The sequence below is a fragment of the Quercus lobata genome, chromosome 5 (genome assembly GCF_001633185.2).
Source record: "Quercus lobata isolate SW786 chromosome 5, ValleyOak3.0 Primary Assembly, whole genome shotgun sequence".
NCBI lineage: Eukaryota > Viridiplantae > Streptophyta > Magnoliopsida > Fagales > Fagaceae > Quercus > Quercus lobata.
The window spans coordinates 27,845,176-27,863,852 of NC_044908.1; the positions used below are offsets into that span (position 1 = coordinate 27,845,176).

The following is an 18,677-nucleotide window of genomic DNA, read 5'->3' on the forward strand; positions in this document are numbered from 1 at the left end:
CCATCTAATTAGAGCACTTAATTGACTCAATGTATACAGTAAATACACTTTATACAGTTAATTTTTTAGTATTTTTGTTTTATTTTTCAAGTTATAATGTAATAAGGTCAAATAGGCTAGTGTTTTTATCAAATCTATCTAATGGTAGTCTTGCCACGTAACATGATACCCATTTTTTCTTTAAAAAAGAAAGTCATTCAATAATAGGATCACACATGACAATAATTTTGTCATATTCGCTAACAAATCAAATTTTATAGAATAGTAACTGTATTATTGTAGATATCATACCTCCAAAAACATAGTATGGACCATTAAAAAACTATGAAAAATAAATGTAGTTTTGAAAAGTTGATGAATATAAGGTAAGTTGCAATTAGGTGATGTTTGAATTATATTTTTCTCTAGTTTGTTTCCTTTTCTAATAGTTTTATTTTATATATTTCTTGTTAATAGTAGGGATTGCAACAAGGTGAGGTAGAGTTCGATCATGGGTGGCTTGTCCCTTCTTTAGGATAAAAAATAAACCCACACAAGGTTGGAACAAGACTAGTTCAAGGTATTTTTCCCTCTATAATAATGAGGTTTCAACATTTATGAGATTGATATGAAAAAGATAGAGGTTATATTTTTGGGAGAGTCCTAGTAAAGAAACAAGTGTTTTAATGAATGGTAATAGAATATGTACAAAAATATAAAAAAACATTACATTATATAAAATAATTTAAATACATATTAAATAAAAGAATGGATAATTGTCTCACATTGCTTAAGAGAGTGTGTTGTGTGTAGTATAACTTGTCCCATCCTCTCTTAAAAATTACCATGGTTTTTTAGTGGAATTGTGGTGTGTCTTTATGTTAGAACCCATTTCCATCTCCCTTGTATGTGTGTGTGTTTGTTTCTAAAAAAAAAAAAAAAGAATGGATAATTGTCTCACATTGCTTAAGAGAGTGTGTTGTATGTACTATAACTTGCCACACCCTCCTTTAAAAGTTACTATGACTTTTGAGTGGAATTGTAATGTGTTTTTGTGTTAGAACTCATTTCCCTCTCCTTTGTGTGTATTTGTTTCTTAAAAAAAAAAAAAAAAAAAAAAACATATATACACACGTTTCGAGGCAACATGAGGTGAGGTAAGCAAACTCGTCCATGCCCGGAAACCTCTTTGAAAGAAGAAAAATCCATGCAAGATAAAGTGAGTCAAGTGGTACATGGAATTTTTTCTATTCCTAATTGATATATTTATTTTTATATTGTAGATAATGGAAAATTTTCTCTTTATACGTCAAAACTTCATTAAATATACAAAGAATACCTTCCTCCTTGAAAATATATTTTTAAGGCTCAAAGTTTATATAAGGAATACAAGGGCAGGCAAAAAAATGAAGAAGGAAAAAACAGTAATTATACGAGCTTAATTTTTTCATGTAATAATTTATGGTTTTTTATATAAAAAAAACTGTGTAAACGTAATAAAATTTTAAAATAATTGCAATAAACTTCAAATTTTGATATAGTTGCTAAGTTAAAATTTAAAATTTTAGCTTTAGATGTTTATAATATTGTTCTAAATTCTTAGAATTTGAACATCTATATTAACCATGAAAGCTCACTTAAAGCCTGTTTGGATTATGTTTGCGTCTGGACGTTTCTATGTTTTTGCTTTTTTTTTTTTTTTAATTAGCGCCTCTTGCACTGTTCATGGGACATGAGCAGTGCATTAAGGCAAAACTACAATAACCCAGCAGCAAACAATAATCCAAAAATTATTTTTTATAATTTTCAATTTTTAGCAAAATAAGCAGTATCCCAACGCACACTTAATGTATAAAATACTTGTAATTATTTAGACCCCCAAATTCAAATTTTCCAATCCGAAGCTTATATTCAAAAAATTGATATGCGGAATGATAAATATAAGCAATACCCAAATTGGCAAAACACTCTAAATCATAATTAATCACAAACACAGCAACAATTAAAAGGAATAGAGTAGGGAAGAGAGAAGCAAACACAAAGATAACACTAGCATGTGTTATCGAAGAGGAAATCAAAAAACTCGGCGAAAAATCTCTCCGTCGCCTTCCAAGCAATAAAATAATCCACTAGAAAATTAGTTAGGATACAATGAATAGTAATAGACCCTCCAAGCTTAATCTATCCGATGCACCTAAGCCTTCCAAGCTTCTTACTCCAACAAGGTTATGCCAAACTGTGTCTTCTCTAGCTTTCCGGATCCCGCAATAAGCTCCATATTGCATCCACCATCCTTGGCATCTTCCAATGCTTCCCAAGCTCCAAAAACGCCTCTCAACACTTTGAATGGGTGTGAGTAGTGTTTGGGTACAAATCTCCTCTCAATGGGTATAACAATGGGAGAGGGAAGGAGAAGAGACTACAAAGATTTCTCTCTAAGAATGAGTAGCTCTCTTTCTAATAAGATGGGTGTGTTGTAGAAATCTCTCTTAGGGTCTTTCTCTCAATAAGCTCCTTACAATTTTTGTGGGTATATACAAAGCATATTATAACCTTCAACTATGGGTATATACAAATCTAAAGCTAGGGTTTTTCAATTTTTGTGGGTATATACAAATCTCTCTTAGGGTCTTTCTCTCTCAATAAGCTCCTTACAATTTTTGTGGGTATATAAGCTCCATATTATAATGAGGATATATATAGTGTGAGTGATGGGAATACGAAAAGTCACAATTTTCAATAAAACAGGGGAACTTCGCAGGTCACTTGCGACTAGTGCAAGTCGCGAATCCAAGTCGTGAGTTAACCTCCTGGACAGGCTGTACTGAGCTGGACACATGGCCTGACTGTTCACCTTCTTGCATGTGCTTCTCATGTAACCTTCAACTGTCTTGATCAAATCTTTACCACTTAATTCTAAACCCATTACAAATAAATCCCACAAAAATATAAGGAAATAAATTTATGTAATTATAACACTTTTTATCATGGAATAAGCCAACACTAATGTTATGAGAAAAATCATAACTTAACAAAGCATAAAAAACAGAAATTCATGCAAGTTATACTTTGAATCTATCTTATTACTAAAATCAATTGATGTAATCATAGTGTAATATTAAAAAAATTTAGCAAAAAAAAAAGTGTAATATTAAAAATGAAAATATTTTCTATATATATATATAATAAATATAATCTATATGACAATTGGACAGTAGCCATTTTTTGTTAGGACTACCATCTTCCTTGTGTCCTGAAACGATCAAGGTAGGAAAGTCGACACCATCACAAGGCGGAATAGAGAGTGACAACAGTGGTGCATAAAAGATGGTTAATATCGGCTATACCGGTCATAATGAGGGTTTTTTTAGTATCAGTTGGTACAATAAAAAATAATTAAACAAGTTAAATTTTTTATAAAAAGTTCTAATATATTGAGTTAGTAAGAGAAAATGAGTACTTGCCCTTAATTTACAAATTATGCAACAAAATGTCCTTGTTTTGAAATTATTTATCAAAATAACTTTGTTTTTTAAACTCGATTTTAACAAAATCGAGTTCTGTACAAAACTCGATATCCTCAAAATCGAGTTCTCTGTATATTTTTAAGTGGAACTCGATATTAGCAGTGTCGAGTTCCGCTTAAATTTTCAAAAAAATTTAAGTGACAAAATATGCATGCAACTCAATATTACTAATGTCGAGTTCTACCTGTAACTCAATTTTGTTAAAATCAAGTTTAAAAAATAGGGGTATTTTGCTAAAAAGTTTCAAAACATGAGCATTTTGCTACATAATTTGTAAATTATGAACAAATACCTATTTTCTCTTAAGTTAACATTCTTAGGTTAATAGTTGGGCTTATGTAGTATGTGGATTTTAAAGCGATCAGAAGTAGAATATGTCTACTTTTAGAAAATAAAAAATGAAACACGTTTGTTTTTAAAAAAGAACCTTGAATTAATGAAGGTCCTTGAATCCACAAGAAGAAAAGGGTCTAGAATCCACCAAAAAAATAAGAGAATAACTCTAAATTTTTATTAATCTAAATCATCAATTGTCCAAAAACTTTTACAAACATGGAGGCTTATTTAAAATACTGTAAAACTTGATAGATAAATATATATATATATATATTCAAAAATAAATCCTAATTAATACCTAACCATAATGTGAACTTAATTTGACATAAAAAGCATTAAAAGCCCCTAAAAAAAAGAGAAAATAATAACCCTAAACCTTAAAATAATGAAAATTACATAAAAATAAATTAAATTGTACATTATGCCTTACATCATATATATATATAATCTTGTGCATGCGTGTGTATACATAACAATAACCCCTAAATAAGATTTTGATATTGATCGGTACTGAAACATATTGTTCTCTTGGTCAAACTAAAACAATCTATACTACAAAATTGACCTCCTTGAGTACATGGGGTTGAGAGGCAATTTCATGGTGAGTGTGGAGGCTTATGATTGGGATTGTTGGAGATACGGCTGGCTGTAAGCACTTAGGCCTACGCCTAAGACCTTACTTATCTAAAAAATTTATAAAGGGTCCCAAAGCCCCCCATTACATAAAAACAAAGGCCTCCAAAATATCATTTAAAAGCTTACAAGCATATCTAGAAAGCATTTCACCTTGGATTCCCTTCATTGACCTCATGTATATATTTAGAAAGTATGCCTGATCTGGACTCAAAAGCAACTAGATATTCACAACTGTCTCCCCCAGCACTCCATGCCATATATGCTTTAAGCAAGATTCTTTTCTTCCTTTTAGACAAGCTTTATGTTCAAAATTACTTGGTGCTAGTCAAGCAGTGTCCCATTCTAGCGAGGAAGCCAATTACACGGCATGTCAATCGGGGCCCTGGATGTTCTCATAGTTGCGTGCAGTAAGGCAATAGTCCTCTTTTTAGAATATTATCATATGAAAAGCATAACCAACAAATATAAAAAAATTATCGAACGACTATGAATTATATAATCACCAAGACAGACACTTCTTTTCATTAAAAGGACATATTTTAGTATGGCTGATTTTCAAGACAAAACTAGGCATATTTTAATGTTTGATTATTTAGGGGCTGTTTGGATTCGATTTTTTGATCACTCAATTTTCATCCCTCATCACTCAATTTTTCACATCCGTTTGGTATCATCACCTAATTTCTATCACTCAATATTTTTCACACTATTTGTGGGCCTATACCTGTCAGCCGGTGCTCTTTTTTTTTTTTTTTTTTTTTTTTTTTTTTTTTTTTAGTACCCAAACTCACCGAAGCTAAAAAAAAAAAAAAAAAAAAAAAAAAAAAAAAAAAAAAAAAAAAAAACCAGAACTTAAGACCGAACAAGTGAAAAAAAAAAAAAAGTCAAAAGGTGGTCAAAAGTTGCGGCTGTGGGTCCCCTATGTGTGTTTAATTACAATATTGTCATTGAGTTATGAGTTATGGAAATTGAAAACAACCTTTGGTTGTTTTCAGTTTCCATAACTCATAATTCAAAAATCAGAGAATTAAGTGATGGAAACAGAGTTATGGAAACAGAGTTATCATTTGCCAAACAACTTTTTTGCTATGGGTCCCACCATTTTTAAGTTATGAGTTATGGAAACTGAGAATTGAGTTATGAGAATTGGCAATCCAAACAACCCCTTAGATATTTTGAAATAGGGATTGAGTTCAAATTATATACTTGATTTAAATTTTGACAATATTACATCACTTGATATTATAGATGTGCATTTTTAAAAATATATCATCATATCACATTTTTTTTCTTGCAAAATTTCAAGATGATAAAAAGATTATAAAATGTTAATTTTTTTTTTTTTAAATTATGCACTAGACACGAGTTTATAAATAGAAAAACAAATAATATTTGATTGGTACAAAATTTGACATGAGCATATTAAGAAAAATGAGATAGTATGATATGACGGTGGGATTTTAATACAATAAAAAAAAAAATTTGGGGGGGGGGGGGTGGTGTTTCAATTTGAGAGTTTAAATGATAAATTAATGATTCTTTTAATCCTGGGGGATATTTAGTAATGATATTAAGGTCTTAATTAGCAGCAATGATAATGGTGGTTGTGCACTTGTGCCTTCAATATTTCACAAAATTGTTCAACCTATCCTATCCCACTTTTCCACTGACTAGAGAGCAGAGTACCTACAGATTTTCTTATGTGTCAAAAACTCAAAGTTTTATTTTATTTTTTATTTTTATAATTCATTAATTGGGGGATGTAAAGTTTAAAACCCCTAGAAAACATAGTGTTTAACCTAATTTATTAGCCAAGTAGTTGCTTAGGTTAATTATTCAGATCTAAGTTAAACATTCATCACAAAAATCATGCACAACGGAAATCTAAATAACACAAGATGTGATAACCCAAGAAAACTAATGAAACAAACTAATTTCAAGGTAAAAAAAAAACATGGAAGAAACTATCCCAACATAACAATCCATTATATAAAATTGAGATTTGTAGTAAAGTATACCAATTTGCAATAAATCTAACATAGTTACCAAACTGAGCTCTAAACCCCTCAGACTTCTTTGATGTGGACTTTCTCGAACGTGAACCTCCAGTTCATGTGTTGATCTTCAGTATGCTTGATAGTTGAAGCTTGCTGCAACTTTTACCCCACCAATACTAGCAATATGCGTGTGATCTCCAATAGGTTCTTGAAAGAGTTAGAAGATACAATAACCAGTGGCAGAGTTAGGAATTTATATTTGGGGGGGCCATGTATAATTTTTTTTTTTTGTGTGTATGAAATGTAAAATAGTAATATATAATATTTCATAACTATGTATAAACCAAAGTATATTTAATTAAAATTAAACAATCATGAGACAAAATTTAAAAAATGATTTAATATCTTTAATCAACTATAAAATGGGCAAAGTCGCAAAACATACAATAACATAAAAGCTAAACATCTTTGTTCAAAACTGTAACCTACGCTCTTTAAGAGATCTAAAGTCATCAAGTATTGAGTTAGTAGTGAAGTTCTCAACAATTTCCTTTTCAATGTAGACAACTAAGTTATCTGAGAGAAACTCGTCCTCCATTTTGTTGCGTAGTCTTGTTTTAACAATTTTCATAACTGAAAAGGCTCGCTCACCAGTTGCTGTGGACACTGGAAGAGTCAAAACAAGGCGAATCAATCGATCAATAAGAGGATATACTTGTGACTTTTTGTCTCTACTAACCTTCAACATAATTCTGCCATAGATGACAAATTCTGAAACTTCAAATGATTTTGCACATCATGCTCAAATAGCTTCAATTGAATTTTCAAACCAGTCCTATCACACTCAAAAAAATCAAGAGGATAATATTTCTCAACAAGACAACATATATCATCCACATTAAAGGATTTGTAAGCATTCTTTGGTTCCAAAGCAGAGCAAAGTGTCAAGAGTTCTATTGGTTGTTCACCAAACCTATTGTCAAGCTCTTGTAGTTGAACATCTATTGTAGCATTAAATATATCAAAATGATAATGATGCTCCACTATAACATGATCCCTTTTCTTACGACTTCTACCTTCAACATATTGAGCACTTAGATTTGGAATATCAATTTCAAATACTTTGGAGAATACTATGACATTCTCAAGAAAATTATCCCAACCATCTACTCTTAAATTTTGGATGAGTGCCTTTGTTGCTGAAACTAAATTTTGGGCATTTGAGATGTCTTGAGATTTCTGTTGTAAAGCTTGACAAAGAACATCAGTAATACCCATGATTTCCTTCATTAGATGTAAACTAAATATAAACTCAAATGAATTAATCATTTTATGAGCTACATTTGCATCTCCACGTTGCAAGTAGGTGGACCCGTCTTCCTTTATATTTTCAAGCACCAAACAAGTTGGACCAAACATCCTTATTGGGCTACAAATAGAATTAAAATGAGACCCCCAACGAGAATCTCCAGCCCGTTTTAGAGTTCCAATTTGGTTTGCTCCTGTTCCTGTTTCAAGTTCATCAATAGCTAACATTCTAGCAATTTTTGCAACTTGGGCAGCTCTTAGTTCATCATTACGTTTACAAGAAGAACCAACTATAGTGATAATGAAATTTAAATTCAAGAAGAATTCATGGATAGGGATTACCTCTCTTGATGCAGCAACTAATGCTAATTGTAATCGATGAGCAAAGCAATGCACATAGTATGCATAAGGACAATCATTAAGAACTAAGGCTTGCAATCCTTTCCATTCACCACACATGTTGCTAGCACCGTCATATCCTTGTCCATGAATATTTTGAATGTCAAGACAGTGACGAGAAAGAATAGCATATATTTCGTTCTTCAGGGTCAATGCAATAGTGTCTTTAACATGAGAAAGATCAAAGAAGTGTTCTTGTATAAAGCCATCATTGTCAACAAATCTCAAAACAAGAGCCAGTTGCTCTCTCTTTGACTCATCACGTGACTCATCAACAATAATACAAAATTTGGAATCCCCAATGTCTTCACGAATATTACTCCACACTTTACTTGCAATAACATGCAGAATCTCCTTCTGAATTGTAGGTGAAGTGTACTTAGCAGATTTAGGAGCATTTTCCAAAATAACTTGTGCAACCTTATCATTATAAGATGTCAAAATTCTAATCATCTCAAGGAAATTTCCTCGATTTTTTGATTGAAGGGTTTCATCATGACCTCTAAAAGGACACCCTTGAAAGGTGAGCCACCAAACAGTATCAATAGAAGTTTTCACCTGCAGTTGATTATTTAGAATTTGTTCAGAACTTTGCACATTCATCACTTTATCTATATGCACTGATTCATTCAATAGATCATCACAATATTTCACAGCATTGTTGTGGGGTGAGCAAGGATCTTCTCCAACATGATTCAAAAAGGCACAATTCTTTCCATTATTGACTTTTTTCCAATTTCTAAATCCTGTGAAAGTAAATGCATCACAGCCAGGGCGTCTACTTCTTTCCATGGTAAAGAGATAACATTGCAGACAGTATGCAGCATTTTTAGTAGGAGAATACTCCAGCCAAGAAGAAAATTGAGTGAACCAAGAAGCTTGAAAGCGACGAGAATGCTTTTCTCTAGAAAATGGATAGTTTGAAAGACGAATTTGATATGGTTTAGCTTTTAAATAAGCACGTCTAACTTCATCACGTATATTGGCTGGATAGTTACACATTTCAATGCGCTCTCCTGGATCTCGTTTTAAAATTCTAACATCGACTTCATTGGAACAAAGTGGTGAAAATTTTAAATGAATTTCTTCAAGTTCCACTTCCACCACTGACAGTCTAGAAGGATGTTTTTCGAGATCAATTCTTGGAGATTTGGAAGGACGCTCATTGGAAGTTGACGCTTCAACATTAGAACCTAAAAGTGTACTATTTTCTGAATTACTATCTTCATTTTTTTTGAAGAATGAGTCAATAGTCCTAAACTTGCCCATGACCTAAATTATCACTTATTAAATAAAAGACAAACAATCATTTAAATGTCAATACATAAAAAATATATATATAGAATAAACAACAACTAAATACATGAATATATATTGTCTATAATATATTGATTATTATAATAATAAATTATATATTATAAGAAATTTAAAAAAGAAAGCAATGAAAAAAAAAAGAAAAACAAATACCTGGAGCACACGGTGACATAGCACAAGCACAAGCTGTCAAGCACAAGCACAAGCACAAGCACAGAAGCTTCACAAAATTGAGTCACAAATTGAAGGGCCCACAGCAATAGCTGACTGACAATTGTAATGAGAAAGGGACAAATTTAGTCACTTTTTATGGTCTAAATTCAACACATATCACGTTTACCCAAGAAAAATTGAACACAGTACATATATTTAACTATTGCAATTCTGGAAAGTGTAGAACAAAGAGACAAAACCTTTACCTTTAAACAAAGAGACAAAAATTTTACTTTTAAACAAAGGGATGAAAAGCAAAGAACTAAAATCTAAAAAGATTAAAAAAAGAAAGAAGAAGAGGGCAAAGGCAGACGACAGTGCAGTGGCTGTGGCGAGAAGGACTGAAGGAGGCTGAACTGCTGAAGGCAAAGAGAAAGAACTGAAAGAAGAAAAAGAAGCAAAGCCCAAGTCCTCAACGGAGACAGAGAGAGCGAGAGAGAGAGAGAGAGAGAGTCACCTGTTGAAAGATTTTTTCTGTTCTGCAACTGCAAGACTGCTGCAACTGTGTGGCGGCGTGTGGGAGAGACAAAGTTTCAGACTTTTCAATTTTTTTTGCCGTGTACAAGTAAGCCCTAAGAAAATTAGAATTTTTTTTTCTCTTTTATTTGTTGAGATAATTGTTTTTTTGGCCTAATTTGTTGAGGTAATTGTTAAAATACCTGTATTCGTTTTAAAGATGCTAAATGTGTAATTATTGTAATTTGTTTACATGTATTTGTGGATTATATTTTATTGAAATGAAAATTGTATATATTTTTAGACTTTTATATTGGTATGTTATCAGGGATGGGGGGCCAAAATGACAAAATTATTTAAGAATCTTCAAATTATTTAAGATATTTTTTTATAAAAAAAATTTGGGGGGGCCAAGCGGAAAAATTTTGGGGGGGCCAAGGCCCCCCTCGGTCCTCACGTGGCTCCGCCACTAACAATAACCTCACAGATTTCACAAGAATAACTCTTCAAGACTTGAAAAAAGTGTATTAGGGTTTCCCTTATATACCAAGTATTATTGGACTCAAACCCTAAACGTTTTGCAGGCTATTGGGCCTTATTTAAAATTTTGCAGATTCAAAGCTTCGATCGAGATTAATCGAATCTCTCTCTTGATTGGTCGAGCTTGACAGTTTTCCAATTCTTCTTTCTACAACTTGTATGTTCTTGAATCTTGACTTCTATCAACTTGAGCTATGTCTAAAACACTTCATAGACTATATAATCTATTCCTAGACAATTTTTTGTTCTCGGTTTGCCAACATACAAAATATTTAGATATTTTGATCAAGGAGAAAAGAATTTTACTATTCTTAAAAACTCAAAGTTTGGCAGCATCTTTCTTTGACTATTCTTAAAGTTTAATTATGACACGCCCAGTCAAATATTGGTGTTGGAAAGGAAAAAGAGTTGAATATTTTAAAATTCATTCTAAATTCTCCATAACTTAGCGTGTGAATCACTAGACCTTAAGTGTATCCAATGGCCTGTTTGAATATCGTTTATTACTGAAAACTAAAAAAACTGTACAAAATATTTAGATATTTTGATCAAGGAGAAAAGAATTTTACTATTCTTAAAAACTCAAAGTTTGGTAGCATCTTTCTTTGACTATTCTTAAAGTTTAATTATGACACACCCAATCAAATATTGGTGTTGAAAAGGAAAAAGAGTTGAATATTTTAAAATTCGTTCTAAATCCTCCATAACTTAGTGTGTGAATCACTGGACCCTAAGTGTATCTAATGGCCTATTTAGATACCGTTTATTACTAAAAACTGGAAAAACTATAGCGAAATAATTTTTAAATATATGAATAATGCCGTGGGACCCAATTTTAAAGGTTTTTTTTGCTAAATTCTGTACTTGTGAGTCCCGTGAACAGTGCGTGAACAGTGCACGGGACCCACCATTTTTCAACAAAACACAGAAATGCACGTTCAACGTGTTCCAAATGCACACCAAAACTTATCGAACATATCTAGAAATAGATGTTAACTTATCGAGTACTTCAAGTGCACTCTCAGACATATGTCAACAAACACCTCCAATATTAGAAAACAACATTTTCATAAAATGGAAATGCAATTGCAAGTCAACCTTTCTACATGTATGATGGCTTCTATCTTGATATATAAATTAGGTATGCATGTGTTATTATTATTATTTGAGAAACCATGTCTTATTAATTTACTTTGATAAAATTACAATATATGTGTTCAACATTCCAAAATAAGTTTTTTTTTTTGGGGGGGGGGGGGGGGGGGTGGGGGTGGAGGAGGGGATGGGGAATGGGATAATTTTCTCATATTTTGAATTTGAGTTATTAATTGTTACTAGTTGCAGATGCACGCGATGTGTGAGAATAGTTAACTAGATTATAATTATGGAATAATGTATAATTTTTTCTCTAAAATTTGTTAAAATAAAATTTTCTCCCTAAAAATTAAACAATTTCTAAAATTATTTCATCTTTCTATCTATACCAATATAGTATTCTATTATTTTGGGTGTGTTTGATGGATATTGTTCATTTATGAAATGGTCTATGTTATACTTTTTAAGTATTATTCTAATTCCTCGTTCTTAAAGGAGATTATCATGATAATAAAAAATCATAACAAAATTGCACTTTTTTTTTTTTTGATAAGAAATACTCTCATTTTATTAAGTTGCGAAATAGTACATAACATCTTGAGAAACTGAAGATGCGAGGAAAGGTGGACACTCTTCCATCCAAGTTAATAAAAAGTCAATATTCTTTGCAAAAGCAGCTAAAGTATGAGCTAGTTTATTTCCCTATCACCTCACGTGAGATGATTGGAAAGTACGAAACACAGGAAGTCTAAAGCAAAAACCTGAGACCATGGTAGAGATAGAGACCAGGGCATCAGTGGGGTTCTCCATAGCATGGCAAACCAACGTGGAATCTGACTCGAAAATGACATCTCTGACTCTTAAGTCCCATGCGAAAATAGTGGCTTCATCCATTGCCTTTGCTTTCGCTTCCAAAGGATCCATTGGAAGAGGGAGGCATTTGCTTAAGGCTGCGATGACAGATCCAATGTGGTCCCTAATGATCACACCGACGCTGATCATGCTGAGTTGGGAGAAGACTGCAGTGTCTATGTTAACCTTGTACCAGGGAAACGTAGGTGGGACCCAATGGCCATCCATGGCTTCTTTGAGCTAAATGGGCCGTAGATGAGCAAGCTGAAAGTCATGTAATATGGAGTGAGCTCGTCTCAGAATTCCCTGCGGAGTTTGTCGTGCTTCCCTCGGGCGGGTTTTGTTTTGGTTGAACCATGCACTCCATGCTATTGTGACTACCAGTTCAATAAGTGTGGTGTCCGTGTGCTGTTTGAAGAGTAGATACCAGATGAGATCCATGAAAGACCTGTGAATGATCCCGGTTCTCTCCAATGGTATGTCCGAGAAGGTCTAAAGTTCCTTAGCAACATTACACTCCCAAAATAAATGTCCAACCGTTTTTGGTGCAAGTGTGCAAGCCTCACAGGTGGGGTTGTTAATAACCTGTCAATTGTAGAGGTTGGCTTTTGTGGGAAGTATGTTGTTGCATGCTTTCCACGTAAATTTTTTTATCTTGTTGGGTATGTGCAGGTTCCAAACATGATGCCAAAACTAGGTTTGCTCATTGCTTTAAGATGTCTCGGTTGAAGTAGAAAGCTGAGTGATGGTTCTTGCAATTTTGTATACACTGTTGACAATGAAATGCCCCCTAGGAGTGAAAGCCCAAATCATGCAGTCCCTTGGCTTGTGGTGGCTTAGAGGAATGCTTAGGATGGATGTGGCATCTTTATGGAAGAAAACCTGATTGATCAGGTTGAGATTCCACTCACCACTCTCTTGGTCCATGAGAGAATCCACTGTTGTATTTACAAGCAGTAAGGTCGGGGGTGTAAGGACACGAAAGGTGGAAGGCCTTGGCAGCCAACGATCCGTCCACACTCCAATGGACTTACCGTCTCCTACCTGTCAGTGGTAGCCCGATTGCAACAAACTGAGCGGACAAAATACTTCGCCATGCAAACGATGGTTTCATGCCCAACTCAGCATGTAGGAAATCTATATTTGGAAAATAACGGGCTTTAAGTACTCTATGGACCAATGAGTTGTTGTTTATCTATAAACGCTAGCCTTATTTAGCTAAGAGAGCTAGGTTGAAAGCCTTGAGGTCATGGAAACCCAATCCTCATTCTTCCTTTGGTATGCACATTTTTCCTCAACTCAGTCATGCCATTTTATTTTTACCTTCCTTTTGGCCCCACCAAAATCTTCGAATCATTCTAGCCAATTCATCACATAAGGAATCTGGAATTTTGAAGACACTTATTGTATATGTGGGAATAGCTTGTGCAACTGCTTTGATGAGAACTTCTTTACTTGCTTGGGATAACAGCTTTTCTTTCCAGCCAGAGAGTTTGTTGTCAAGCTTTCCTTTAAAGCTCTGAAGATGTGCTTCTTTGATCTGCCCACTAAGGATGGCAAGCCCAAATAAGTCTCATGCTGTTTGATCACCTCTGCTCCAAAGCGAATTTTAATCTCTTCCTGTGTGTCCCGTGGGGTGTTCCTGCTAAAGAAAAAAACAATCTTCTCCTTATTTAGCTGTTGGCCAGAGGCTTGCTCATATATAGTTAAAAGATGCTCAAGATGGTTGGATTGTTCTGGTGTTGCTTGGCAAAAAATGATGCTGTCATCAGCAAAGAATAGATGAGATATCCTCAGTCCAAGTGGGCAAAGTGATACACCCCGAAGTTGTCCAGCAGCTACAGATTGGTTTAGAAGAGCTGAAAGTCCCTCTGTGCATAAAAGAAACATGAAGGGGGAGATAAGGTCCCCTTGTCTCAAACCCCTAGATGGGATTATGTGACCTCAGGGTTTCCCATTAATCCTGACAAAATATGTAACAGAGGTAATACATTGATTATAAGTTTCACCCATTTATCATTGAAACCCATTTTCTGCATGATTTTCTCTAAGCAACCCCATTCAACACGATCAAAGGCCTTGCTCATATCTAATTTTAAGGCCATCTCACCAACCTTACCGCTTCTTTTTTTATTAAGGTGGTGTATAGTTTCAAAGGCAACAATAATATTGTCAGTGATGAGGCGGTCAGACATTGAAGCACTTTGGTTTTCACTTACAATATGGGGCAGGAAGCACTTCAGCCGATTAGCAATGACTTTAGAGGTGAGTTTAGAAATAACATTACAAAGACTTATCGATCTGTACTGAGTTACTTTGGTGGGATTTTTGGTCTTTGGAATAAGGACAATATGTGTTTCATTAAAATTTGGAGGAATAATACCCAAGTTCAAGAAATCTAGAACAGTTTTGGTGACACATTCACTAGTAAGAGACCAAAAGTGTTGATAAAAGAGAGGGGGCATACCATCGGGACCCGAAGATTTTTTGGGATGTATCTATTTGAGAGCTTTGTGGACTTCTGTAGCTGTGTAAGTCCAAGTGAGGGAGGCATTCATCTCTTCCATGACCATAGATTGGATAGCATCAACCAGGACTAAGGTATCAGTAGGCCCATTAAAGCGAAAAATGGTCTCAAAATAATCCAGAGTGATGTTCTCAGTAGTGTGATCATCCTCCTGTCATTGCCCTGATGCATCACAGATGCCCCGAATGGAGTTCCTATCTTTTTGGTTTGATGTTTTCTAATGGAAGAAGGAAGTGTGGTGCCACATTGTATTTTCAGCATCTAGCCATCGGTTCAAAGTCGCTCATACCTCCTGGATTTCAATATCGTTGTGGATAGGATGATGCTCGAGGACTTGAAGCTTTTGGTTTAGTTTCGTAATCTTATTCCCTGTGTGACCAAATTCAAGTTTATTCCAAGCAGTCAGTCGATCACGGCAGCTAGCATGACAGTTGGTGATTATAGCACCATCCAGCTTGTAGAGACCTTTGTGCCATGCTTCTTGGATGATATCGGCACACCGTGGGTCTTGAAGCCACATGCCTTCAAAGCGAAAGAGGGGTTGGGAATGTGGTTGTCTAGATCTGGAGTGCTGCATCTAGATGGTAAGCATGGAGTGATCCAAAGATGACATTGAAACATGATGGACAGTGGCATTAGGGAAGAGCGACTTCCAGGTCGTGTTGGCCAGAGCTTCGTCTAGCCTGATATGAATACGACCTTCCACAGGGTGATTACGGTACCATGTGAATGGAGAGCCAACGTATCCAAGGTCAATGAAATTACAATGGTGAATGGCAGTGCAAAAACGATCCATTTGGCACGTTGGCCGTAGGCAACCACCCATTTTCTCGGACTGGCTTGTAATCTCATTGAAATCACCAATGTAGAGCCAGGGAAGGTGATTGTTTGTTTGAGAGATTCAAGAAGAGTCCAAGTTTCCTCACACTTGCTAGTTTCGGGGTGCCCATAGAAACCTGTCAACCTCCAATATATTCCTGTCATTTCACAAAACATATGAGCATCAATAAACCAGCGTGAAAAATTTTTGACATGTACCTTTGTATCCGATAAGCCACCACTACGACCCTCATTAGAGACCATGAGAGCCTGATTGTAGTCCCCGTTTTGTTTCTTGGTGTTCATTTGATCCGTGGAAAGTTTTGTCTCCATTAAAAAGACACAGATGGGAGCTTCTTGTTTCCATGCTCTCTTAAGAGTGTTAATTATTCGGGGGTTCCCAAGCCCACAACAATTCCAATTTAGTACACTCATTGGACTCAACGGTGCTGCTAGGCAACCACCGTCGATCCTAAATTGTCTGTCACAGAATTTTCCAAAGTATGTGTATCATCTTCAAGTTTCTGTTTCTTGTCAATGGACGTTGCATCTGCATGGGACTATTCCACAGGCTTGCGTTTTGGTCTAGCAGGGGGTGAGTTATGTTTTGGGTCCATGGCTTTGTCCTCGAGCTTGCTTTTTGGTTCAACAGAGGGGGGGGGGGTGCATGAATTAAGTCCAATACCAACAAAATTGCACTTAATATTACTCAAATGATAGGCACACTCAAATGCATAATCAATATTGTGTTTTGATATAAATTCAATTCTCATTTACAAAATAACTAAGTATTAACTTAAACAAAAATCAAACCAATTAAAGCTATAAGAGGAAAAGAGACTACTTGTGGCAAGGAACTCAAAAAATACAACACCAAAACATATTAATCCAAAATAGAGTTTTTAAAAACGTAATGACTCATCAACCTAGAGCGAAGTTGCAAGAAAAAATATAAAATCAAGTGAGAGAGAGAGAATAATAATATTTTCAAGATAGAGTGTGTGTGAAGAAGGGGTGAGTATTAGGACTACATTTTTTTTTTAAGACCCCAAATACTTGGCTGTTGCAAGTTAGTTGCAGGTGTGGATAGTTGATTTTAGATATGTGTGTGATTAGAGGCAATAAGAGTTAGTTGGTTATGAAGTTGTCAGGCATGTAACCTCCAGTACTAGAGTACATGAACAAACTATATAAGGGAAGTTGTAATCTGTATGACACTATGCAAGTAATAAAATGTCTTTAGCTTCCTTCTCTCTTATCTCCCTTATTCTCTCTTTCTCTGTCTGTTTCTATCTATATTTCTCTTAAGGAGGATTGACTCCCTCGAAGTAGTCATATATATCCACTTTTTTCTTTTTTCTTTTTTTCTGAGAATAAAACTTTTATTTACATAAACAAGATACAAGCTAAGCATCCTCCTCAATTACATCTAAAACAGAAGGAGGAGCTGAACTAGGACCAAAGAAGTCAAAAAAATCTATTTGAAAGAGACTAACGGCTGAGAACATGAGCAGCCTTGTTAGCCTTTCTAGGAACCCAGTTAAAAGAAGAACTATGGAACTAAACTAGCTAAATACTTAGTTTCCTACAAAAGCTGAGTCAAATTTTCCCACAGCAGCATCACAATTTTTCCAATAATCCACTATTTAATCAAAAAGCTCTTAACATTGTGTATAACATAACGAATCAAGCTTTTGCTAGTTCGAATTGACTGAGATTGATTTATTCAGTGTTTTTGATTTTAAGGAATTTTTTTGGGAGTGTTTTAAGGGTAGGTATGGGTTGATTGCAGATTTATAGAATTTGTATTTAATGGTGAGGGTAGTTGGTTCTTGGGGCTTAATTGAGTGCAATTATCTAAAGTTGGTGTTTAGTTCCTAAGAAAGTTTAGGGGCTTTAGTTTTTTTTTAATAAGTAAAATGAAATAAAATTAAACAAAAATTCTACTAGTAAATTTATTAATTGAAGACTCTATCTCGTTCAGTGGGTCCAGAAGTCATGTGTCCTACACGTGTAAGTATTTTTTGTTGAACTTAACACCAATACAAACGACATAGGAGACATTGTAGCAACATTCTCAAATTGGGGGCTGATAAATCAAACATTTCCAAAGTTTAAGGGATAATATAATCAAGGTGAAGTTACTACAACAAAATATATCTTTAGTGATGAAATTTAGTGACAACATTTTTTTTGTCACCAAAAGGTAATGTATAGCAATGAAATACAAATTTCGTCGTCATTTATAAAAAAACCAATAACTTTTGGTGATGAAAATAAATTTTGGTCACTACTAATTGTACTTAAAGTGGGGCGCAGATTTTGATTGCTTTACAGCGACAAGTTTTTTCGTTGCTAAAAGTTTAACCTTTTGGTGACGAATAATTTCATCGCTATAGGTTTACTAGAAACAAATTAGGTGATGAAAATAATGGTTTGAGTGTAAAAAAAAAAAAAAAAAAAAAAAAAAAAAAAAAAAAAAAAGATAATGGTTTATGTGAAAATAATATGGGCCCGTATTAATGCATGAGCAATTCATTGCTTTTATTCACAAATGTTAAACGATTTATACATATAACAACCTACATAAGTAGACAACTCAAAACTTTAGGGGTTTAGTGTTTTATGAAAAAATAACATGGGGTTTTATGTATTTCTCCCAATCTTTTAAAAAAAATA

The 18,677-nt window shown here is 34.2% G+C and overlaps 1 protein-coding gene across 1 annotated transcript; it reads right to left on the reverse strand.

Moving 5' to 3' along the window:
* Positions 1 to 6,947: 6,947 nt before the first annotated feature.
* LOC115990275 (zinc finger MYM-type protein 1-like) lies at positions 6,948 to 12,880 on the reverse strand. The gene is made up of 4 exons (XM_031114122.1): positions 12,587 to 12,880; positions 9,650 to 9,682; positions 7,306 to 9,454; positions 6,948 to 7,252 (listed from the first exon to the last, which is right to left on the reverse strand). Exons 1-4 carry the CDS (start codon positions 12,878 to 12,880, stop codon positions 6,948 to 6,950), a joined length of 2,781 nt encoding a protein of 926 aa, XP_030969982.1.
* Positions 12,881 to 18,677: the final 5,797 nt, after the last annotated feature.